The following is a 25,565-nucleotide window of genomic DNA, read 5'->3' as shown; positions in this document are numbered from 1 at the left end:
GGTGAAAGCGAGTCCTTCTTTTTCTTTTCTACACTGCCTCTGCGCCCTGCGTGTTGATAGATTTTTCTGGCTTTTCTGAGCGATTTGCATTTTAGCGTTTAAAGGGACACCCTTGACCAGACAAATAGCCGCCGAGGAGCACAGCGAAGGTCAACCAGGGGGCGTGTGAACTTTCGGGCTGAGCTCAGCCGAACTGGCCATCTGTCCTTGGGCTTCCGTCGAATTGAGTTTAGTCGGCGTCCCATAAAGTGTCTGAAGAGGGTAGATTAGCTAAATGTCTGGGCGGTCGACTTTGCTGGGAGGGGACTAATATGCTGAGCCAGCCAAATTAAAGCAGGAGCCGAGAAAAGGATACAATCTCTTTAAAAGGGTTTGCCAAGTCTGGCAAATAAGCAAGCAAATTAAACATCCAAGGGAGACATTTATTTAGCTAGCTTATTTATAGGGGAAGAGGAAAAGCTAATTATACAATTTCTTACTCATTTGCACAAAAATGTTATGCTCACTTAATAATCTGATTCGTTTGCTTACATAACATATTAAAATCCATGTAACTTTTAATGAGCTCAAAATACAATTGTCGAGCAATTAACACCACTATTAGCATTAAAATTCTAGATTTTTAAAGTATATTTTCCATATTTATTTATTGTTCCTTTCCTTCTCAACATTTTTTACTGCAAACGTTATGACTGCACTCATAAGTAGGCAACATATCATATTCCTTTTCTCATATTCCATTTCTCGGTTACTAAGCTCGTTGCCATCGAAATTGTAATCGCAATAGCAATCGCAATTCACCATCCCATCGCCATATCCTGATTACCCCATCTGCACATGTCACCCAACAGGCTCAGGCCAGGCTCCCAGGCTCCCGTGGCCCTTTGCTCTTTAACCCCTGACCCCAGGCTCAATCCGCAGTTCAGTTCCATCGAGACCCCCACAACGATGTCCCCAATCCAATAAATTTACAATATGCTGGCATTTAAGTTTGTTTTGTACTCTAACCGCGGGTGAGGGAAGTGGCTGCCACCGATTTCTGATGGTCTTTGCCCGCCTTTTCGAGGGAAATCAAGCGGAAAATAATGGGGAGTTGTTGGAGGTGCTTAGGTAAACAAAAAAAATGTATATTACAGACAATTAGTTTAAGTTTCCAGGCGGTTGTTCAACAACATCACACCACAGTCAAAAAAAGTTGTATTTAATTGATAGAAATAAATGGTATGGGTTATAATGCGTGCTGCGATTAGGCTGATTATTTAATGTTGCTCATTAAAGAAATCTCTATAAATTATAAAGTTTCTTCTTATTGTCATTCATAATCATTCTAATTCTCAGACATTTTTAATTTCTTGATTGGGAGTTTACATTGTAAAAAACGACTTTATTGTTAGCCGTTGAACTTATTTGTTTCGAGACTTTTTTACTGAAGCAAACATTTTAAGTCATGGCAAATAAGCTCAAATTTTTTCCAATTTGTTACCGAATATGCTGCCCTGATAATTAATCCCTTAATCATTAATAATGTCTGACTACTGGTTAGGGTATCGAGCCTTCGTTGGGGTCATTAATTTTTCTCGACTTTCATGTTTGTTGCTCTCGCTCTGCTGCTGCTGTCGATATTTTACAGCCCGTGGCACAGAAATTTATGTTTGCGCCTTTGCGCCAAGTCAATGAATTGCAACAAATTTCGCTTGACTCCCCTTAACTACCATCGCAATACGGCTGCCCCCACCCCTCCACTGCCCCGTTCCGCCCCCTTTCGACGCCCCTGATCCACCTTGCGGCTTGTTAGGCGGCATTTATTTATTTATTTATCGCGCGTTGCCTTGACAGTGTAATAAAGACACAAATGTGGGGTTCGACTGGGAGGTCAGGTGTCGCCTGTTTGTCCTGCTTCCCTCTTTCTCTTTGTGTGTGTGTGTGTGGTTAAAATTTTTAACTCCATGGTCGAGGGGGGAAGGCGAAGAGCTGGCTCATTCGGATTTATGTTGTGTTACGGATTTTTGTGGCCTATAAATCGTAATTACTTTAACGCGGCTAAATGAGTTTTGGCCAGAAGGCATTAGGCTTCAGTCTTGCCATTATTGTAGCTACTTTTTTTCGTCTTGTTATCCGTTCTTGTTGTTGCTTTTCTTGTAATGGCCGTAATTAAAATTGGTTGCCTTCATAATGTGATCGGCTTGGCTGCTTCGCATTGAGAGCCCACCACAGTTGTATTTTAATAAAATGCCATATATCAAGAAGAAAAACCGTCGAACGTCTTGCGATTTATAGCCACAGCAGCTGTCAGTTGGTAAATGGTTGAGGGGTGAATATGGGGAGAGTGGGGGTACAAATGGGGTGATGTTGGCCAGGTCAACTCAGGTAAGTGAGTTCGAAAAACGTTTGCTCCACTGCTCTTTGCCAAACTGCCATCCACTTACCCCTCCCCACTCCCCCTTTCATCCACTTGCCACTAAACAAATTCACACGACACGAAACATTGCACACGGTCAGGGGCTCACGAAGGGGGGTTCGCCATGATTCAGGGAGCTGTTGGAGCTGCTCCGAGCAGTAGGGGCAACACTTCAAACCACTCAACTCGTCATAGACTAAATACTTGTGAAGCCATTCGGTGGTGGGATTGAGTGGCGGGTTCGAGGGAGGGAGCAAGGGGGAAAGTGTTGATGGGGAGAAGGATGGGGAGGAGTGCTCGGTCAGGAGGTGACGCCCATGGCAAATAACATTTTGCAAAATCGGCCGCAATTGCCAAACTAGCCAAATTAGAGAATATGCTAATGCAAGCAACATTCACACGATGTGACTGGATGATGGTAGTTTGCCATTCGGACGGACGGACGAAATAGAGGGTACAATTCGGCCAGAAAGGACCAGTGTTGGCCGGGCCAAAACGCCGTTGCCAGTGTGACTTTTAGCTGTGATGGAGTCACAGTTTAATTGGATGACAAACTTTTTTCCTCCACTTTTAGTGTCTAAACGGAGGCTTGAAGTTTACGACTCCCAAAGCAGAGCTGTTAAAATGAGCAGTTGCTAAAAACTGAAAGACATATAAATTCCAGTGGCCTTTAATAAAGTAAATTAAAATGCATATTTGTTTTACTGTACATTTGTTAATTTGTAATTAATTGAAGCCGTAACAGAATCTATTTAGTATTAATCAGATTAGAAACTTTACGACTCCATTATCACATGAGTTGTAAGTCTCTTATGTGATTTCGATTGCTAAAAACTATTGCAATCCTGTTGATTTCACACTCATCTCTGTCCGGCAGATTAAACATTGTTGCTGTCGTAATCATAGTCACAGTCGTCGGAGTGCCCATCATCGTCGCCATAATCATCATCAGCAGCAGCAATCGTAATCGACAGACGGCATCTCATCGACCTTTCCCCCTGGACGACAAACCGGACAAATAGTTGGCAGTTCGGAGGAGTGGCACCGTTCACATGGAGACAGACGGGTCTGAAGGCAAGGCGACCGAATTGAATGGACGGGATGGGGGGAATGATTGGGGGATTGGGGACTCCCAACGAGTCCCAAACCGTCATCAAAATCCGCACGGAGTCAAAGGTTTATAACTGGCTGCTGTGGTTCGTTTGTCGTCTTAATCGAGAGACGGCAAGCCGAGTGAACTTCCCTGACCAACATCACTTTGGCTTGGCTCCGTTCTGCTGTTGACGTGTCGGCCAACCGAGGCTAACTAAAACAGCAAACATATTGACTAATCATTAAATTGAAGCGACTTCGTCACCAAATTGTGCAATTAAAACCCAATTGAGTCGAGCGATTTTGGCCATGTCGATCGAAATCGATACCAAACCACAACAGCAAAATCTGGCAATTCTAAAAATAAGTTAAACAAATGCTTTTAAACCTTTTTTGAAAATCTAACACTTGCTAATAATGGTTTTACAACTAAATTGAAAGCAATTATAAAACAATTGCCCCAGTTAAACAAAGTGTTTTATTTTGCTGGGTGAGAAGTTTAATTGTTGATGCTTTGAATTTTAACCAATTATTATAGTATCTTAAAATCAAGTTACTGAAATAAAGAAGTCACAAGATGTTGAACGTTGACAAAGCGGTGTGTTTTTCTTAAAAGAAATGATAACAGAGAACTGCCGTGTTTACCAATTTAAAAGTAAATACAAATATTGTTTTCTGAAAAAAATACGTTTATGGTAATTTGATTACCCAGTATCCAGGTTTCGGGTACTCAAACTGAAATCCCTTTAATTGTTAGTTCCCACATTTTTTCAGCGGCTTTAGTTCAGAATGCGGCTTTCCTCTTAGCCTTTTTTTTTTTTTTGCTTCTCAGCCAGCTTGCGGCGTTTACGGCTTAAACAAAAGACTCGGGGACAGTTGTAGGGCTGCATACGTTTGGTTTGGGTGCGAGAGGCAAATCGGTTTACCCCCACATAAATCCATGGCCCGTGGCCCTGGCCTTTGGGGCTCCGCCGCGCGGAATGAAGAGAAAGAGAGAGAGAGAGAGAGAGAGAGGAGAGATAAAGGGGAGTTTTGGGGCGACACACACAACCACGAAACAGACAGGCGATTGCATTTGGGTATTGGGGATTAACGTTGCTGAAAATGTTAAAACGAAATCCGTTCGTATGCCGTCGCTATGCTCGTTGAGACCCTTGTTCAAACTGTCGCTGCTTACAGCACCAAAAACAGACGGCCTTTAGAGCTGGCTGGCTGAAGCGAACAGAACAGAACAGAACAGCCCCGGACAACACTGAGTGTAAAAAATGACAAAAAGGCATTTGTAGCCATAAAAACCCTGCAATTTGTATTTGAAATTGCCGCAAAATCCCAACAGCAGCAGCGGCGCAAATCGCAGGAAAAGTCCTGGCCCAGAACTCGGGCTCGGGACTCTGGATCGCAGGACCCAAGGATCCAGACCAATCCGAATCCCAATCCGAATTGCTGGCCCAGTCGACACATCAGTTCACTTGAGTTCCAGCCAGTTGAATATGTATGAAATTCGGCGTTGTCGTTGTCTTTCTTTGCCTCCGCCTTTCAGGTCTGGTTATTTTTGGGCCTGCGGAGCAGTTGCAACTGCAGCATCAGCAGCAACGACTGCGTCATCAAATCCACTGGGTGTTATTTTTTCCACGAGACGCTGTTCCGATTGGGAAATGGCAGTACGCGTTTTGGAGCCGCAATTCCTGCGCTTTTCGTGCGTGCCTCGACTTTGAGGTGGGGAAACACAAGGTGTCAACTTTAACCCATGTTAAGTATCAAAAATGTTTAATAATCCCACATAAAAAAAATTTTATTTAAAAATGTATTTTTAATTTTAGATAAAAACATTGATATATGGCTTTACGTAGTAATGTTTAATTTTATTCAATAAAAACTAAAAATTTTATTTGTAAACTATAATTGGTAACACTTAAAAGCATTTACTTTTATACAAGTTTTATTTTAAGGGGTTATATCCAGTTGCGAGGCCAAAAAATGTGCTTTTTGAAAATTATTTTGGAGAGGCTATTTATTGTATGAATACGTAATATATATGAAAAGATAGGTCATTATTTCTAGTTTTAGAATATATTTAAAAAAAAAAAATTTTGGACTCCGTCGGTCCTGTAGAGGATCTCCCGAGGGTCCACTTCAAAAAAAGGTTTTGCGGTGAGCAAAATATCTCCGGTCCAAATTATCTGAAATGCAAAAAACCAAAAGGATTACGTAAAGAATAGACAAATGCTGGTAATGAGACTTGGGATTTTCAAAATTTTGATTTTTGACAAAATGGCGGCTTCCCAAACACAAAACTTTGTTTTTGCACAAAAATTTCAACTTTGAAGTGGCTAAAAAAATCGAAGTTTTTGTCGGAGCCAAAATTCCAAGTTTCATTACCTGAAAAAAATATCTAAGAAGAGAATGTGAAAGTTTCAAGTCAATCGGACAAGCCGTCTCTGAGAAATTTTGCTCACCGACTTTGAAGACATAGTTTCGAGAAAACGCACTTAAAGTTTTGGCTACTAGTTGAACTACATGGGAGGCGTCTTTACAAATACACTGATTACTCCAATACTATTTACCGGAATACTTTGAAACTTTCAGACAATCTTCTTATATATATATACATTCAAAATAGGCAAAAAAAAATTTCGATTTTTTCAAAATCGCAACTGGATATAACCCCTTAAGCGAGTTTTGACCATTTAAACATTACCTTCCCTCTTGGTAGTTCACGAAAAAAGACCAAATTTTATTTCCACCAACAGTTTCTGAAGACCAATCATCCGCTCAAGGGTTAATCGCACAATATCTGATTGTTGCCATCAAAATGTGAGTTGGATTCGACGCTTCAGTCGCCCAGATGCTGACGTTTTTTTCGGATGCTCCTGCAAGTTTGGCTGCTGTTCGAAAATAAAAACCGCAAACAATAAGCTGATCCATTGCAGCGGTCGAGCATTGGAGGGGGAAATTGGGTGGTGACTGGCTCCTGACACGCATGTTGAGCATTAGAAAGCGCACGGGGATGGAGGTGGAGAAAGAGGGGAAGGGGAAGTGGAAGGGGGAGGGAGGAGCGCAATCAATATTTTATCAAAGCGAAAGACGCAGTGAAAGCTCAAACTGCACAGAAACTGTTCTTCACAAATTTCAACATGCCACCATTTTTGTATAGCTAACAGAGAAGAGATAAAAAGTATGTTGCTTTTATGCAAACGAAGGCATCTCTTGAAGTCCAAAAAGCTACTCAACCAAAATTTAGGTAACAGAGATTTAAAGCAAATGTAATTATTTGATCCCGAATAATAAGTTTATTTTTCTTTCGGACAACTTCAAATAAAAAATATTAGTTTTTTACGTACTGAGTAATCCAAAGTCGTCGCACTCAACTTAAGTATTTTTCCATGTTTCTTCTATCTAAGAGATGATAGTGGGGTGTTGTGGGGAAAGTTGGTGCTATTTACTATTCATGCTAAGCCGTGGCGTGTGCAAAAGAAAAACTGCAAACAATGAAAAGCGGAGCACGGGAAAAGCCGAAGCCAAAGAACCAGAGCCACGAGCACTGCCAGCATGAATAATACAGAAATCAAAGCGCGTCCCTGAAAAACCTAGCCCTAAGTCATAAACGGATTCGGGCTTGAGGAGAGTAGACTAAAAAAAAAGTATCGAGGAAATCCCAGAAAGAAGGAACTCCAAAGAGGTCCAAGGGCAGGAGAACCCGAGACAGACAGAGAAAATCGTTGGGCAAACTTTCATTAAGCTGCTCGAGCAGATTCGTTAATAAATGATGGCGAAACGCAGCCTGGCAATGTCATCAATCATATTGCAATCAATTAATTTGCCCTGCGGCAGGACACAGACTGGGGATCCGGGTCCAACGTTCGAATTTCCCATGCACGTCCAAGTCAATTGCATTGATTCGTTTCTAATTCGGGTTCGTGTTCTCTGCTTTACAAGCATCAGAGCCAACCAGCTCAGCAAAATGTCCCCAAAAGGGCCAGAAAAAAAGGGGGATGGTGGAAAGCTGGAAAGCAGGGAGGCGGGGAAAGCGGGAAAGCAGGGAATCCAGGGAAAACCCGGGCGACTCAGGCGACTGGAGGAGTCTGGACACTCTCGCCTGTCATTTGCAGCACATAACAAAGCGTCAATAAACAACTTTGACAAAAAAGGAGAGAGATCCGGAGTTCGAGAGACAGTAGTAGTTACTGGGCGAACAGTGCCTTGTTTTCGGCTATATGTTGGCTATATATATCGTCCGATTCAGTAGCACAAACCCGGACCACGTCGTCCTGGTTACCTTCGTGCGGGGGCGAAGTTGATAGAGTCCTTGGTCCTTTTGGTCCAAAGGTGTTGCAGTCCCTCCTAGCCAATGCTTATTCAGTCCGGCAAAGGACATCTGCCTACGGACCGATTCTGATTTGCTTCTCTGGCAGATCGAGTGATGGAAACGGGCCAACAAAAGTGAGCAGGTGGGTGAGGTATTTACCACACCCCAATTTGGTCCAATCCGAGGCAACTTTTAATTGGCAATGTAGCAGCCATTTGAGGACATTTGATAAGTCTGCCTGGCAATGCAAGATAATTCAGTCTTTGAGAGGTGAAAATGAATAGAACTTTACTTTCTAAAATGCTGCTTTTGCCGAAAGTATTTAATTATTCCGTAGAGTGAAACAAGTTTATTGAAAGGCTAGCATACCAATTATTAGAGCAGCAGTTTAAAAAATATAGAGCATAAAAGTGTTCCGTTAGGGGAAAATATCTAATAAATATTGCTTACCAAGTTACTTAGGATTCCTATAAAAAACTTATTTTAAAATCCCCTCTTTCTTTAAAGCCGAAAAACAAACGAACAAAATTAGCATAGACAGCAAATATTTGGAGCTTGATAAAGGGGCAAGGGTAAACTTTTCCCACCAATTGCTAAACTTTCTCATTTGGCAAATCTGATTTGAAAACTGTGACTGCCTGATAATCCAGTGCAGCCCTCGCCCTCGCCCTCGACATTCAACTCGATCTTGACCACAACCACCATTGCATTACCCTGGTCATCTGCTGGAATTTCTGGTGGCCAGAGCCACTGACCAATTCGCCGGCTTGTTGACCTGTCCGCTTTTGTTTAGACCCCCTAAAAAAAAAAAAAGAGGACCCCTCCAGTTTCGGACCCTTACCGAGAACCGCAAAAGTTTTTAAGCCCAGTTTTTGGCTGTGAAAATTATAACTGGCCGGCTGACTGCTGAACTGCCACAACGTCCTCATCGCCAACTAAGCCCCAACACACATGTGCACTTGGAGGCCAAAAATTCAGAGAGGTCCTACTCGTTCCACAAAATGGGAAAAAAAAGTAGGCTAATGCCACTTTCGAGTAGTTCGGCCGCAGAGTCTAGCTTGTGAAGTGTGTTGGCTGCAAGTGCACTTGTTACCAATTAAGCTAATCCGTCAGATAATTAGTAACATAACACACACACACTCACGCAGTAACTCACATACACACACGTACATGCGAAGGGGTCGGGAAGAAGGACCCTTCTCTCTTGGTCCTGCCAGTCCTGCCGCTCCTCCTTTCTGCACTTCCTGCAGCCTCGGCACATGCAATTTATAGCCGCACGTGGTTGTTGCATGTATCACGTGACACTTGATTTCCGGCGCAGTTGGTTTGCCTCCCACCCCCTACCTTCTCCCCACCCCTTTCCCTGGCCACGCCCCTTTTGCCGGCTTCTCCTCTTGCTGCTGCTGCTGCTGCTGCTGTTTGCATTGCTTTTCTTTGCGACTTTTCTAATTTGGACGTTGGCACAACATGCAATGGTATCGTCAACGTCGTCGCGAAAATTTGTGGCTGCCACCTTATTAAAAGCGCCCAGCAGCTGAGGCTCAGTCTCCGCCAGACAGCACACAGGGCCAAGTACACTGCGAGAAAATATATGCAAAATATGTTTTTCAAACATTAAAAAATACATTTTAAAAAATTTAAGTTAGGCTAGCTTATATATATATATATCTTATATATTTTTTTGACCTTTTAAAGTTCTAAAATATATTCCAGCTTATGGCCTTCTCCATCTTGTTGTACACCAAGAAATGATTAAAAATGTTTATGTGAAATCCGGAAAGCTTCTTATTAAAGTAGATTTTAAATATTGAAAGACTGAGTACCTTTTTTTTTCATCAACCATTTGCAAAATGTATTCAATTTAAGACCAAACGCATAACTACCATTTAGGTTTTTGCCCAATAATTGTTGACCACTGCAGGGCTTACAAATGGTTCTAAACCGATTGTTAGTGGATTTCGGGCTGTATTTTAAGCCCTTTCTCCATGTGTGTGCGATTTCCGGCCCCCTTGTTACCCAGTGCTACCAATATTACCCATCCCGTCAGCCTCTGTATATTCCAGGGCCACTTTTCGTCTTCGTCAACCGCTCTGCTGCCTGCTGTTGCAGCAGTTGCAAATTGGCTGGCAAATGTCGTTGGCTGCTTTTAGGCTGGCTTATTAAAATTTCAACGTGTTCATTTGCCTGCAAGTCAACGGCTGTGGGGAAGGTGCAGGTCCCTGGGATTACTCTTGCAACAACTAGTTAATGTTTGATTTGCCTGGCTGCCACACATGGTAGAATATAGCTAGCGATCCCATCCAGCCCAATTCCTTTCAAGCGCTCAGCGCTCCACTTGCCTCGAATTCGTAATTTGTTAACTTGAGTAGTTTGTCGTCATCGCTCTTGGTGGAAAAATGAAAGCTCTTCACAAGTTAAGAGAGGTGCAAAATATTAAGAAAACTTTGTAAGATGTCCCAATAGAATTTATTTTAGAAAACAATGAAACTTTGATAAATTAAAGGAATATATGAATATAGGAATAATAATTCTTTTTTTATTCATTTTATTTACTATTTTATTATATTTACCTAGTCTAGAATAAATTCTAAATAAATAGCAAAACAACATAAGTATCAATATTAATTCGATTTACTGTTCAACAAACTTATGCCACAAAATCAAAATAAAATTCAAATCGGTTTATGAAGTTGAAACTCAAACATTTCATTCCGCCATCATTTGTTCCCCAGAGTTGACAATTTTTTGGCTGCCCCTCACCATAACTACCTTAACTGTTTTAACTCGGCTTTATCCACCTCTTTTAGCCACTCAAAGGGCATTGCTCTAATTTGTTTCTAAGTGGACCCCGCTGCTTGGCCCCATCTTCACATAATGGCTAATTAAATCGCTTGAATTACAAGCCAACAATATTAAAATATTACAATATAAACTTTTCTTCTTCTCCGAACAGATTTTCGGACAAAAACAAGAACAACAATGCAAATTAGACTGTTGGGGGAATGAGACGATGGGTATTTCACAATTGAGAACGGGGCCCGAAAAATATTTCCAGCAAAAACTTTTCACATTAAATAAAATACAAAATGCCCATTAACAGTTCGAGTGGATAAACTCGGCTTGCATTTCCCACACACACACATACACACAGACACAGATACACCCACACACACAACAAACGGAACAGCCCCAAACAAAAATTGAATTTTCGGTTCGAGGCTCAAACTCAAAAACTCGCGCATGAAAAGAGGAGAGGGGGAGTCGGGGGTGGTTCGGAAAATTATCGAATGGGTGGGTGGTGGAAAAGCGTCGAAGGCGAATGCCACAAGAGCATTGTTGGTATTGCCGGTTATTGTTGCTTTTGTTGTTAGCTGGTTGGCATACAATAAAATACGAACGAACGACAACAAAGAAGTACAAATTAAATCCCAATTGGAGTTGACCGCAAAATGGAAAAGACCACAAAATTATAACCACAACGATGTGGGCGAAGGAGCAGGGCGTCCTGGGAACGTTGCCAAGGGGGCAAAAGCGGGGCGATTTCGAATCGTTTTCGGGGGAGCTCCCCCTCATAACCCCCCGCCCCACTTTGGCCCCGCCCCCATCGGCAAATCGAAGCTGTAGATAAGCAGCCGTGGGGGCAGAGCAATATCAGGAGAAGCTTTCAACTTGTTTTGTTTGAGGGCGTTGTGGCCTGATGAGGGGCTGAGGGGCCAACACATAGTTACCGCGCATCGTTACATTTGGCCAATTGATCTGGCAATCGACGTGGCTGGCATTTAGTTTGGCCCATCGCTTACTTCCCCTTCCTGCTAGGCTGAAATTGATATTTATATATTTAACCCAGAGCCAACAATAAGCCGGGGCCAAACCGATTGCCACACAGGGCGTATGCTTAATGTGGCCAAATGACGTTGTGGATTTCAATTGATTGGATGGCGGCGGTATACAGATACAAATGCGAGTACGGTTGTTCTCTTGTAGGCGGCAGTGCTTGAATCGAGTTGTTGTCTATTTTTAGATAACAGGCAGCAAGTCAACCGAGAACTTTGGCCGTAGGATGTGATTATACCACGCTGTTACGGCGGATATTGCCCTAAGCCGGGTTCTTGGCCCTGTGATTTGCCCCCCGGGGGAGAAGAACCTCTTTTAGATGTTCTTAAGGAAAATCTTTTGATACCAAAATATAAGTGATGAGATGGGAACTTAAAAGGGAAACAATAACTTATGAATTTGAATAAATTATTTGGTTTTCAGGTACAGAAATCCTTTGTTTGCAATACGTTTTGCTGTTGGGGAAACCATTTTGTAGTTAGATTGATATTTATATAATTTATAGGGTATTATAATTATACATTTATAGGGTATTACAATTTCAGTCAGAAGATTGCAACGGTCAGACCCAAATCTTTGGGCCAAACTTACTTTGAAGTACGAGGCGAAACGATTGCTATAGTAGGATGCTACTCTTTTTTTTCAAGATTTTTCAAGCAAGCTGCTTTCCTTGAAAATGAAATTTATTTTGATTATGAATTAATTTAAATACACGCCTTGTGGCGTAAAATACGTTACAAATGCAATGATGATTCTGATATTGTGTAATGGGTTATGGTAATAATAGTAATTACTTATTCTTGATCGATTTTAAAGTAAGAACTTTATCACTTAACCCAAATTTATGATCCTAATGGCAGACCCTTGAATGATAAATAGGTGACCCAAATTAGCCATCCATCAAGACTCGGATGCATCTATGCTAATAATCTGCTCTAAAAATAGTCTTATCAGGAGCATATTTAATGCTGAGTCGGCATTTAGTATTGTGACGAGTGGCTTCCCGCTCCCCGCTCCACTCAAAACCGAAAGCGTCGCCTGCGTGTTCCACATTTATAATTAGCCAACAAAAGCACTAACAATAACAATGGCAGGGAGAGGGGGAGGGCGAGGGGGAGAAGGGTGACGCGGGACGCGGGATCGAGAGCGGCAATTGCAATACAGACAAGTGCGACGCCTCGTATGGCAGCGTCAAACTTTGGCCTATAAATCGTAGCGCCAAAATTTAAATTAAAACCAAATAAATTAAACGCCTTTCATTGAAGATTAATGGCCTTAAGACGAGCCAGCTTTGTTCCCAGTCGGAAGTGGTCATGGTGGTGGGGGAAAAGGGGGTTAGTTTTGGGGGACAAAAAGGAGGGGGGTGGCGCCTTTCAGCCTCTCTCGCTCTTTGTACGCTTGACTGCGAATTTTACGGTTGATGGATTTCCAGTTTCAGATCCTGAGCCCCCGAATTCGGTCTTTAATGCCCTCCGCAATGCCTTTCTTCGAGTGCTGCAGCTCGGAACGAAGGCTTTAAGATTGCGGCTGCCACCGACAATTACCACACGTACTCAATTCAATTTTATTCTTTAGTGAATCCAAACGGGTTCCCCTGATCACGTGCTGGTAATCGGGGAACCACACGAACTTGCAGCGAGAGACATTTATGGAGTTGCTGTCCTAGAAGCATAAGGATATCTTCAAATTATGGGGAGCATTAGCGGATTTACAGTTCAATAAAAGCTTTTCCAGTTCGATTTATGGGTCAAGAGCACTAATCCCCCAAGAACCACTTTTATCAAACTCCATAAATAATGTGCATAGTGTTTCTTCTCAATCAATCTTAGGTACATAAAAATACTGATATTAGGCAGCATAAAAACCAAATAAATTAAATAGAACATTTGTTTTATGGTAATTTATTTTTCACGTCCCAATATTTCTCATTTAATTCAAAAAACCAGTAAGTTGCAAATTTATTAAAACCGTTGTCAACCCATTCATGAATTTCTCATTTCGACATTCATACATTTATTCATTAAAGAATTAACAAAAAGAGATTTTATTATTTATTTCAATGCAGAATGAGTCAATTTAAGTGTTTTAAATACATTTCAAGCCATGCTAGTTTACAAATTTTATTCATTTAACGGCCTGGGGGAAACATCCCGACACAAATGCGCTAACAAATTTTTGCAGATTTTCAACAAGAATTCCCTTGGCAATTTTGGTTTATCTGAAATGCGAACAAAACGGCCACCGACAAGTGCAATGCAATTGTGAACTGCCATTAAATGAAAAAATGTATTGTGTGGTGAGTTTAAAAATGTAGCATTTAATATAAATTCAATTTGAATATAACATGTTAAAGTTTTGTTTGATTTCAAACGTTTGCCCCATCGATTCGTGCGCTTCTAGAGTTCTCCGAAAAATTCAGAAGAACCACACAAACTCTGTTTCAACTAATCTCTTAAGTAAACACACTTTCTGTGGTATCAATATTGCAGGAACAATGTACTTCTTAAAAATAGATTGCCAACCCATTAAGTTTGGCATCACAGGGCTGGCAGCATAATCCAGCCACGCTTAAAGGGTGGAGACGAAATTCGCTCAACTTTTCCACAGAGTTATGTGTGCTGCGAAAAAGTACCGAAAATCTTTAGCGACTTTTGCCTCCGTGGAGCAGCTGGCGTTCCTGTTCCTGTTGCTGTTGCTTTTGCTGTTTTGGCTGCAAGCAAATTGTCAAGTTGCGGTTGCGCCTTTGAATTATGCAGCGAGCGGGGCAAAAGGGGAAGGGGAAGGGGAAGGGGAAAGGGGATGGGTAAAGGATGCAAGGAGCTGGTTGGAGCCGGTTGCACCGGCATCTTTTAACACAACACGGAAGAGAGTTTGGGCTTTTTGGGTGTGTGCAGGAAGGCGAGTTGCTAAATTTATATGCAGCTTAGTTGCAACCCAAAAATTCTACAAATTTTAATAATAATGAGCTGCTGCTCCTCCAGTGTTTGTATGGTTGTATGTGTGTGTGTGTGTGTAGACATGTGCTGCTAAAATAATAAAGCACCGGCACACACACACACTCACACTCCGACATTGTTCGAGCTGGAAATTGGATTGCAGCAGCTGGCGACCAGGCGGAAAAAAGGCCACCCATCCACCCACCCACCTACCTACCCATCGCCTACCAGGTTCACCTCATAATAATATTATGTTGCAGCTGCCAAGGCGCAGAGCGAGATCACTGCAGCAACTGTTTGCACAGTCTGAAGGAGCGGCAGAGAAAGGACGAGAAGGACGAGAATGAGGAGGAGGCAGAACGCTCTACTGCGAATGTGGCGACGTGTGGTCGCAAATGATATTAACAATTCATTAATTAACCTCATTTCGTAAGGGTTATGATGAGGCAGGACCCGAGCCACGGCGACGGAACGGAGATTGTCTGGACCCCGCCGGAGTGAACCCAACTGCCTGCCATTGGACCCCAACATCCGGAAGGCAGAGAAAGAACGAAGGTTCTCGTGTATCCGGTGCCGGTGCCCCTTGTCATTGTTCCGGCATCAAATTCTGGGGCAGCACAGCTTAGTCAGTCAGTCCATGTGCATATTTGGATAGTTACTAAAGTTGATCCAGTCCCCCAGCGTTTCGCCCTCCGTCGGTTAACTTCATTTCGAGCTGGTCACAAAACTCATATGCGGTTTCAGAGTTTTAAAAGTAAAGTCTAGCTCGGTTCATTTTTTCTGCAAAAATGCAAATGAACTAAATGAAACACTCTTTAAACTGGTAAAAAAATGTTGAAAGTATTAAACAAGTATACTTAAATACATATATATAATCTTTTTAACCTTTAAAAAAATATAGAAAGAGTGACAGCTTAAGGTAAACTGAGTTAAAATAAGATGCAGTATCTAAATCAACATAAATTCATTTTACGTGAAAGCGATCCAAACTTTATTACCAAACGTGGGAGTTCCAGCCTCAACAATGAAAAAGGTAGACGAATACAAATAAATACCCCTTCAAAGGTTATTTAAGTATCTAATGTAAAACCGTTGTTTAGTGGAATTAAAACAAAAGTATATAGTAAATAATAAGCTCCACTTCAAACATGGAATAATATCTACATCAAATGAAACCGAAATCAATGGTCTTGAAATAGAAAATAATTGAGATGAAACCATTTCAGATTTCAGCCGAAACGAAAAGTTGCTTTGTTATTCCAACTGCCATTCGCCCACTAAAATTATTCGCCCGCCCATTTTGGTGGAGCTCTGCCCTCGGTGGGTCTGGCCTGCTTCCATTCTCATCATCTTTCTGCCTAGCTGCTACTCTGACATTTTAAATAATTAATGTATAATGCATACCAGATGGCAGTGGGGCCAGCGGGGGGAAGAGAAAGGGGACGAGCTGCCACCAAAAATGCTGCCACTGTTTAACAAAAATAAAGCAGAAAGAGAGCGAAAGAGAGAGGCATCAAACGAGGGAGATGGAAAGCTGGAGCTCAACTTTTACCACGAGGATCCGAGGACCGAGGACCGAGCGACCAGGGTCCTAATAAATAAGAGATATTTTAATGTTTTTACGTAATTATATGGCAAAGCAATTAAATATTAAATAACCCAGCGTTAACTAGTTTTGCGGCCCACCATCGCCACTGCCAAACTATGTTGCAGTTCAAAATGGTGGAATGGTGGTTGTGGTGGAGTGGGTCAAAGTACTTCAATTGCTGTGGAACGAAAAGGGGTCGACGGGGGGTCAAGAGGTGACAAATCAATCAGCAAATCACTTGGCGTAATAAACTGAAGGCAGGTCAGCAAATCAAGCCAGACAGACGGCAATTTCCGCTTTGCAATTGGCATCGGCACGACGGAAAAGGGCAAAACGGGTGGAGTAAAAGGGGGCGGCGAATGAATCCGGGCGGAGGTCAGGGGTGAGTGACGGCTTTGGGTGGTGCGACTGGCGAAGGGGTGGGGGCGTGGCATAATAAAATGTCAGATGTACGATAAAGCGAGGACCAGGCTGCTTAAAAGCACCCAGAGCACAGACATCTTGCCCACTGGCAAACTCAAACTCGAACCCAAAACTCAAACTCAAACTCAAACTCAGTCACACATTGTGGGAGCTTTAGAGCTTCCAATTGAATGCACAGCGGGAAAAGGGTGAGTGAAAGGATGATGTACGGAAAGTCCAGAGGGGGGCGGGTTCAAGGGGCCACGACGCCATTGGTAAGTATTCCGAGAGCTCTCGTGAGCCTGATATTATCACTTCCTGGACATTATTTGGTGCCATAGGCCAAAAAATACTTAAGCTCTGCCAAAGCTTCTCAAAGATGCAATTTGTATGTGTCTGCATCTATAGATGGATCAGAGTAGAGGGTTGCCTAAAAAGTTTTTGAAATTCTTTAAGCCTTAAACAAAATATATGATCTAAGGTGCAAATAAAATGTTATACAGGTCACAAAAACATTATAGCCTCAATATGTTACATATAACTTTCAATTGGATAGAAACTTAAACAAGTTAAGATAAGCATCCAACACAATCAGTTGCCTTCTTTATGTAGACAACATTTAATACAAAACCATTTGAACAGCAAATATTATCAAAGAGTATTAGTTTATTATTCTTGGTTATATAATAAAAGCACTTAAAACTTAACAAAGAATGCTTAACAATATACACCAAAGCTAAACAGTTGTTCAACACTCAAGTTGTTTGTTGAGCCATACATGTTCCCACTTTTGATGAACCGTCGAGAGGCCCTCGCACTTGTGTATTTTTGCAGCTGGCAAACTTTCTAAAGAAATTGCACTTTGACTCATGCTTATTACAATAAGCGACGTTCTCTGGTTTGTTGGCACCTGCCAAGTCAAAAGTGGATGCCACTGGAAGGACTTGCCACCCCATTTTTCGACCCGCAACTTGCCTGTAATCTCAATGCGTCTGCTGTGCTCAAGTTCGAGCCTTGGTAACAAACGTAACGAACGGAAACGGATATTGCATACTTATGCCGAGTGCAAAATGGCAACCCACAGAGAAGGATCGACTGATACTGTCCAACTTCCCCTCCCTTCTGCAGGTTACACTATACATATATAGTGTAATACACACATCGTAGGTAGGAAGAACGCCAGCCACCGGCAAACTTTGTGAACAGGACTTGTAAAATCAAAAGCCGATTAGATTCCATTTCAATGAGCAGCAAGCTGGTTGGTCATTTCACAGGGCGTGCGGTACTCGAAATCACCGGGAAGGTGGGTTTTGTTTTTGGCCCTGCCGGTGCATATGAAGTACGAGTACGGAAATCAGACTCCGTACTGTCCATATTATTGCTATTTTGGGAACACACAAAATCACGGGATTCGTACCTGAAATCGGCTTCACGAGCATTGCACCTCCCGCAATGTTGCCAATGGCAACGGCTGACAATGAGTGCAAAATGCACTGGCATATTCGTATCCGCCCAGCTCTTGATTAGCTCTTAAATTAAACTAAGCAACGGGCCTGACCAAAAGCTTATGGGCTTGTAAGCCGAGCTGCAATCTATCATTGATCGAGTTATAGTGATTTGGATTAAATAATTGGGACTCGAAATACCGGCAATGCAGTTGAAGTGTTGGTACTCAGAAATGATTGGTATAGGTGCATATTTATGTGTTGTTTACAAAAATGTGTGAAAAATGTACACCTCTAGTTCTTTGACAGTTTTAAATGTAATACACATTTTCGTTGAATGGTGTTTATTTCCAAAACCACCAGATATTTGTTTAATTATAATGACCAGCTGCAGTCCAACCACTAAAAGGTTTCAAACCGCGCAAAATTAAATCGTTAAATTTGTTGTATTTTTTTATTCAATTTTATTAAATATTAAATAAAATGAAAACATATTACACGACTTAAAAACTTTGTTTTCATAGAAATATATAAACACTTTTGATTGCATTGTAATAGCAAATAAAATACCTAACATATTTGAATGTTTATGATTACATTCTCACCTTTCAATAAAAAACATTTTGAATTGGTTGCAGCCGCAAAATAAAAATCATTTAATGGTTGACAAGCTTGCTTGCCTAATTGATGAGCTCCACTTGGTTACTTTGAACTAATTGATACCGAGATTTAATTTCCACCTTGAAGGGTTTTCCTTTTAAACAAATGCGAGCTTCGCCACTCAGAAATCACATAATTGCTCTCTGGCCTGTCCCGAGCCACCTTTGGCCATTATCCTTGCCCAGAACCCCGCCTTCGTCGGCATCAACGTCATGGTCTCGATATCCTGCCATCCATCCTCCTCCACTCCTCCTCCTCTTTCATCTCTTTGTGCCAGGCTCACATGACGCCCCTCGTCGAATCATCTGCATTGCTCAGTCATGTATGCTCTGCCAACTGATTTGAGCTCGAGTTGGAGCCACCGAGCATTTCCCAAGGGGCGAATCATGGATGGAAGGTAGCCGCACTCTACTCCTTGCAGAACGCTCCGTTCATTTGGTCTAATCAGTCTAGTCAAGCGGCGAGCTAATCGTTTATGATTTAGTTTTGATTCGCTCGCCGAAATAACCATAAACCGGATGAAGCACCGGGACACCGGGATATACACTCGTATACTCGCAGCTATAATCTCCGCCTGGATATGTTAACTGCGGAGCGAAATGGGAATGCTGCGCCACACGGAAGCCCAGTGAAACCGCTGCTCTGTGTGTTTTCGACTATAAAATTAAATTGCGATGTGGTGGAAAAGTTAGAGCAATGCCCAGTACAACAAACACAACGGCAAAACTCTGTTCCTTACTGCCCCACATTTGGTCAAATACACACACTCCTGCAGATACTGAAAATGTGGAGGGGAAAAAAAGTGGCAATGGGGGAGAAAAAGTGCAGCAGTGAACAATTGTTCAGTGCATATCATTTGGTTAAAAGGATTCGTTTTACTCTTCCGTGCGGTTCGGACGCCAGTTCCCGCCCCAAAAACATTGTGACTATGTGTATGTATGTATGTGTGCGAGTGTGTGTGTGTGCGAGTGTGTACAAATCAACTAATCTGCTCCCCACGGCAAAGTTACGAGAAGACCGACAATTATATCCGCTCTCTGCTCACAATTTTTGCATGTCGTAAAGTTTCTAGTGGTGCACAGCTCCAATTCACTCTGCTCCCTTTTGGCCCTCCACACTCGTTTGTAACCCCCTTCTTTGCATGTCTGTGTGTATATGGCTGCAGTTTGGCCCTAACCGACTCTCGAACGGAACTGAAACGGCAAGTAACACACGTTAGCTGAATTTTTTGAATGCTCTTTCCCGGCTCTATTCTCCTTTGAAGGGGAAGTGCTCGGGCATTCGTTGTGACGCAGGAAACAATTGGATTGATGTCCCCGGGGTGACAAGAAAGTAATGCAGTGGAACTTTAACAGCTGGAACAAAGTAAATTTGATGACAGCATAAAGAAGATTAACCACTTTATGTGGAAGAAGCATATTGCTATGAATCATAAATCTATATAAGCTACTTTGTATATTTTAAATAATTAATTTAAAGATAGTTTCCCTCTCAAAGAGCATTTATATTTCTCCAATTTCATTTAATTTCTAGCTCTTCCAATGCTGTTGCATACTTTTAGGGGCAGTGAGCTGCACAGCCCGTGGATGTGTATCTGTATCTGTGTATCTGCATCTGTATCTTCGCCCGTGTCTGCATCTGTGTCCGTGTATCCTTGCTGGCAGGACGGTTGTGCCGAGTGTGAATCTGCCCTGGCATTACTGTTTGTATTGCAAAAGTTGTTGTAACTTCGTTAAAATAAGCACTCTGTTAGTTTGCCCGCTGGCGCGACGGGAAGCGTCCTCGTTTCCCCTTTCCCTCTCTATTCTACTCCCCTTTCTACTCCCCTTTCTACTCCCCTTTCTACTGCCCTTTCTACTGCCCTTTCTACTCTCCTTATTACTCCTATTTTCGCTCCCCTCTTCACTCCCCTTCTTCCCAAACTGTCTGTGTGTTAGTGGGGGCAATGCAGCAGATTTGTCGGCGGTTTTTGCCATTACTGCTATGCCGGCTAGTCCTGCTGGCCCCTTCGTTCCACCTTCCCCACTCTTTGAGTGTGAGTTCCCCTCTGGATTCCCTGATATCTGGCATATCTGCATTAGTAATGGTGAGTAGCGGCGAGTGCCAGGCAAATTGGGTGGATTCGAATTTACCTGCTCGTCGCCGGCTTTGACAGCCAAGTGTGCTCTGCTCTGCTCCACCTCCGTAGCCCCTGAAGCCCACAAAACAAAACAAAAAAAAAAAAAAACCGTCAGTACTTTACCCCAATGTGTGGCAACATGCCTGCGAGGTAAACTTAACGTTTAGTTTTCGGGCGTCAGCTCCTTGGTGGCTATTAAATTGCTGCAACTCCTAATGGCGCTCCCCAAGCAGCTCACTTCCTTTCACTTTCGGCTGAGATGTGGCTGAAACAATATCGATACTTGTTAGCCGGCATACAGGTAAGAACAGTAAGTAGCGGTGTGTAGTATTACCATCTGCAGTACGTATCCACCGAAGAAAAAGGTTTAACAGTTTTCAGAAATATTTTTACAAAGCTTGATAACTTTATGATAGCATTAAACTAATTTAAAATGGAAAATCTATTAAATGCTATTCAATGTTTCAATAAATATATACCAACCAATAAATAAATAATTAAGCAGAAATTGTTTTATGAACTAGCCATTATTTAAATGCTGCTGACTATTAAAATGACAAAGGGGTAATGATTTAAGCCTTTGAATTGAAAATAGCTTCTCTACTTTTTGATACTCAAACATATTTTTAGCTGTGCAGCAATTTTTAAAAGCTGGTGCAGTTTCTACTGCAGCTGCAGTGGCAATCCCCACCGACAACTTGTACTTAGTGCCGCTTCCTTCCGACCAACACGGAAAATGGCGAGGGGAAAACTGCAAAAGGCGAGCGGAGGAACCAACAGAGGAGCGGATTGTGGAAAGGGGTATGGAAGGGGAAAAGCGAGTATGTGAAAGGGGGAGGGGATTTCGAACAGCCGGGCACGGCGAACAGCTCGTCGGCAGGACTGTCTGAAATGCAATTAAGTCGCATCGACATGCAATCTCCGGCATGGGGAGACCGGTCCGCATAAAGGACTTCGCAGGAACAACAAGTACAACCACACAGGCCCACAATTCGCGGCCATACTCGTCCACGAATAGGGAACGGGGGGAGAAGTGGGGTGGGGAAAGCCTTAAAAGCGCTGAAAGGTTTCAGTTATCCCCTAAAAAAAAGAAAACACACGCACTCGAACAAGAAGGAGCACCACACACAAGCTGAAAAGGGAATCCGGCTTGACGAGCCTGAAAATACCCTCAAAGGAGCATCAGTGGTCGGGATTATTTATAGAGCAGCTTCTTCGGCGGCGTAAATGCACCGCGGCTGCTGGATGAAAGGTAAGTTGTTTGCATTTCTGAATGTTTTAATGAATATCAAAGGCGCAACAATTATTTTTACAGAGCATAACTTTAAGTAAAACAATTCTCGTTTCTTCAGATAAAAAATGTGGGTTGTTTCAAAAACTTTTAACTTCTGTTTGTATATATGGGGTTTTCTAATTATTTGAAATTTTTGTGGTTAAAATGACCAATTAACTGGACTATTATATTATTTTGCTGTTGGGAACGATTTTACGAAAACATAACAATTTTATATACTCACTTTAATTTTATTTTAAATAAGTAACACAAACTTTGCAGATTGATAACTTTACAATATTTGTTTAATAACCTTGCAAAAGTTTTACCAGAATAGCCAATACCAACAATTTATGGAGAGAAAAGAGTATCCGCCACTGATTGCAGCACGAGACGAGCAAAATTGACGAGGGTGGCGAACAAGATCTGGTTGCAATGGAATGCACTCATTGAAACACTTTTGAGCGCCGATAATCCAATTATGGCCTGACCAGGGGTTCCTCAGCCACCGCTGCTCCTTCCGTTGCTCCTTGTAAATTTGCTGCTCGTTTCCTCGCTTCACGAGCTTCCTTGCTGCTGTTTTTGTGTGGTAAGGGAAGCAACAGGGGCAGGGAAAATTGCCACAAGTTGTCGGGAGGTGAGAGTCGTGCCACCTGCGGCGACCGCGTCTCCCGCACATAATTTCCCGCAACTTATTTTGCCCCGAGTCAAGTTTCACACTAAAATGTGTAAAAGGGTCAACATCTGCAGGCCAGCAGGATACGGATCTGGAGTTGGAGCAACCTGAGTACGAGTCCTTATTGGAGGCTAATCTCTGGGGTCTGCACCTGATAGGGGTTAAAGTGGCGCAACACGGGGAAACGGAAACTGAAACCAATTCCCATCATTGTTAAACACAAAGGGTTAATATTTCTAGCATTTTTATATTTATTTCATATTCAATTTTCTGTATCGATATTCATTTTCAGTTTTTCATTCACTACTTTAACTTCTCCGGTTTTTTTTTTTAATTTCGCATTTTTTAGCCGCTGTTCGTTAAATGAAAAAATAATTGGAAATAAACGCTGGCTTGAATAAACATAATGAACATTCCATTCCGTTTGCTATATGTACAATATTATTTGATAAAAATTCCATTTGGTGTTCTTGTTTAATTTTTTGGACGTGGTTTGGGCAGATAACTGAAATAATGGTTAGTTTAAAAAAGAATTGCTTTACCAGCAGCTTTTTCAAAGTGTTTGTTTTGCCATAATTCATTTGTCCACTTTGTCTCGTTCAATAGTTTATTTATCAATATCATTATTATTATTATTATTTTACTTGTGCATTTTGCATCATCGTCGTGTAAACAACTACAATTAGTATCACGATTGTCATTGTTGTAACCGAAATCAAAAGGTACAAATAAAAAACGCAATGAAATGGTGAGTAAAGAACGAAAAAACAAGGGAACGTTTTTATTTTGTAATTTATTCCTCTCAGTTAAATTGCTTGGAGTTTTGTGTGTCTGTATATGACACGATTATGCTTTCATTATTTTACCATTATTATTATTTTTTTGCCAAACTGATATGTACTTATATATGTCTGCGTGTGTGTTGTTAAAATTTGACTGCCCGCAAAGTTTGCAAACCGTTCTCTAGTTTTGCTGTTAGTTGTGCAATGTTCGCTACTCTTGCTTAAAAAACAATTAATAATTTCTATCCAATAATTGTTCATATTATTAGTATATATCGTTATTTATATATATCTCGATTTATCTAAATGCGTATTTGTATTTATATTAAACGTACTTATTGGCCTTGTCTAAATTGTAAATTATAGGCAAATAAATCTAGACTTCGTATTATACGTTTCTCTTGCAAATTCGCTTTAAAAATAGTTATGCAACTATTATTAACAACTTATCCTCCTAGGTTGATCTATGAAGATGCAAAATTGTTTAATAACTAGGCTCTAAGTGTGTGAGTGTGTTAGGAATCATCATATGTTCGCTGGTGTGTGTATGGTTCTGTGTATGTAATCAATTGCATTAATTACCTTAAATGTTGGCCAAGACACAACGTCATGCATTGGGCGATAAATGGGAGGGAAAGGGGGATAAAAGGCAATATTCGGATGAATAAGTTTCAGTTTGAGACAGCTATAAATATAACTTTTTATTGGAAGTTTACGAGCGGAAGAAATTACTGATGCTAACGAGCTTAACAAATTTTCTGCATGAAAATCAAAGTCATTTGTTGGAAGAACTTAAATGTAGAACTGAAAAAAATCAGCCCAGCACATGACTTGTTCCACTACTTATAAATACACTTTGTTTGTATGTATGTATATAAAACTTATCAATTACGAGTGGACATAAACCGATTTGCTTGTCTTTCAATTAACTGTATCTTTATTGTTACGGGTCTGCCTCTCACAATTAGCCAAATCCCAAAAATTCGTAGCTACCGATTAGTTTAAGTTAAGTGTATATATATATTTATATATGTACATATCATACAGGCAACCGTTAGTTGAGTATCTTCAGCAGTTCGCCACAGGAGCGGAGTCGGTTAGTAAAGCCACCTCCTCCGATTCGATGTGCTAAAAACTTACTTTGCCGGCAACTAAAGCCAACATCAGAGAGTCATGGTGGTCATCGCGATGGGTATCAGCAGGGCCATCGCGAAGGATAACAGGAATATGCGCTGGCCGGAACTGCTCAACGCACTCGCCTGACAGAGGAGGTCCTCGGGAAAGATCTCCAGGATGGGCAGGTGCCGACCCGAAGTCGGATCGTGGCAAGTGTTGGCACGGGCGCGCTATTAATAGGTAAGACATTTCATTAAAAATGAATACAAATTTAAGCGGTAATAATTCCTAAAAAAAGTATAGTTCGGTTGTCCGAAGTTTGGATATTAATGCAAAGCTTAAATTAAGCAATTGAATTTCTTTCAGCTTTAATACTTGTTTTACTGGTATCAACATTGCTGCTATTAAATTACATAAAATGATTTTGTAGCACTTTCAAATTTATGAAACAATTTCCAAAAATGGAAAAATCGGCAATAATTGTCTAATTCTAGGTCCATAACTTTTTAAATTTTAATCCGATTTTGAAGATGCATACCTCAAAACATTTGTATTTAAAGCCTGTAACCAAGTTCATCATTAGTTAATTTTTTATTTTTTAAAAATTTTTATGATTGAATTACGATCTTTGAATTTTACTTTAAGAGTATATAGCTTCCTTTCTTGTTTTTAGTTTCAACCAATTTCAAAAATTAAATTAGCATAAAATGGGTCAAAAGTTAAAATTAAGAATTAAATTTTGTGGTAGTATATAAAAACAATTTGTTTTTCTTATCAAACATAAAATAACCATAAAAGTGTGACTAGCCCGCTCTGCACAAATATCGCATAAAAAAGGGTTGTAAAAAACATATAAAAGCTTACGCGCATATCGGCAATCGATAGGGGTAACTTTTGGCCAAAAATCAAGATTTAAGGTTAAACAGAAAGTGGAAAAG

The 25,565-nt window shown here is 41.3% G+C and overlaps 1 protein-coding gene across 1 annotated transcript in view; it reads right to left on the bottom strand.

Moving 5' to 3' along the window:
• Positions 1-23,057: 23,057 nt before the first annotated feature.
• Positions 23,058-25,565, bottom strand: part of LOC108098445 (chaoptin) — a 39,756-nt gene continuing 37,248 nt past the window's right edge. The window contains 1 exon segment of the mRNA XM_017201348.2: positions 23,058-24,857. Within this exon segment, the coding sequence (XP_017056837.2) occupies positions 24,675-24,857 (183 nt within the window). The 3' untranslated portion in view covers positions 23,058-24,674.

Source organism: Drosophila ficusphila, unplaced genomic scaffold (assembly GCF_018152265.1).
Source record: "Drosophila ficusphila isolate 14025-0441.05 unplaced genomic scaffold, ASM1815226v1 contig_436, whole genome shotgun sequence".
Taxonomy (NCBI): domain Eukaryota; kingdom Metazoa; phylum Arthropoda; class Insecta; order Diptera; family Drosophilidae; genus Drosophila; species Drosophila ficusphila.
Note: the sequence above shows the minus strand (reverse complement) of the source record. Positions and strands in the feature narration are given on the sequence as shown.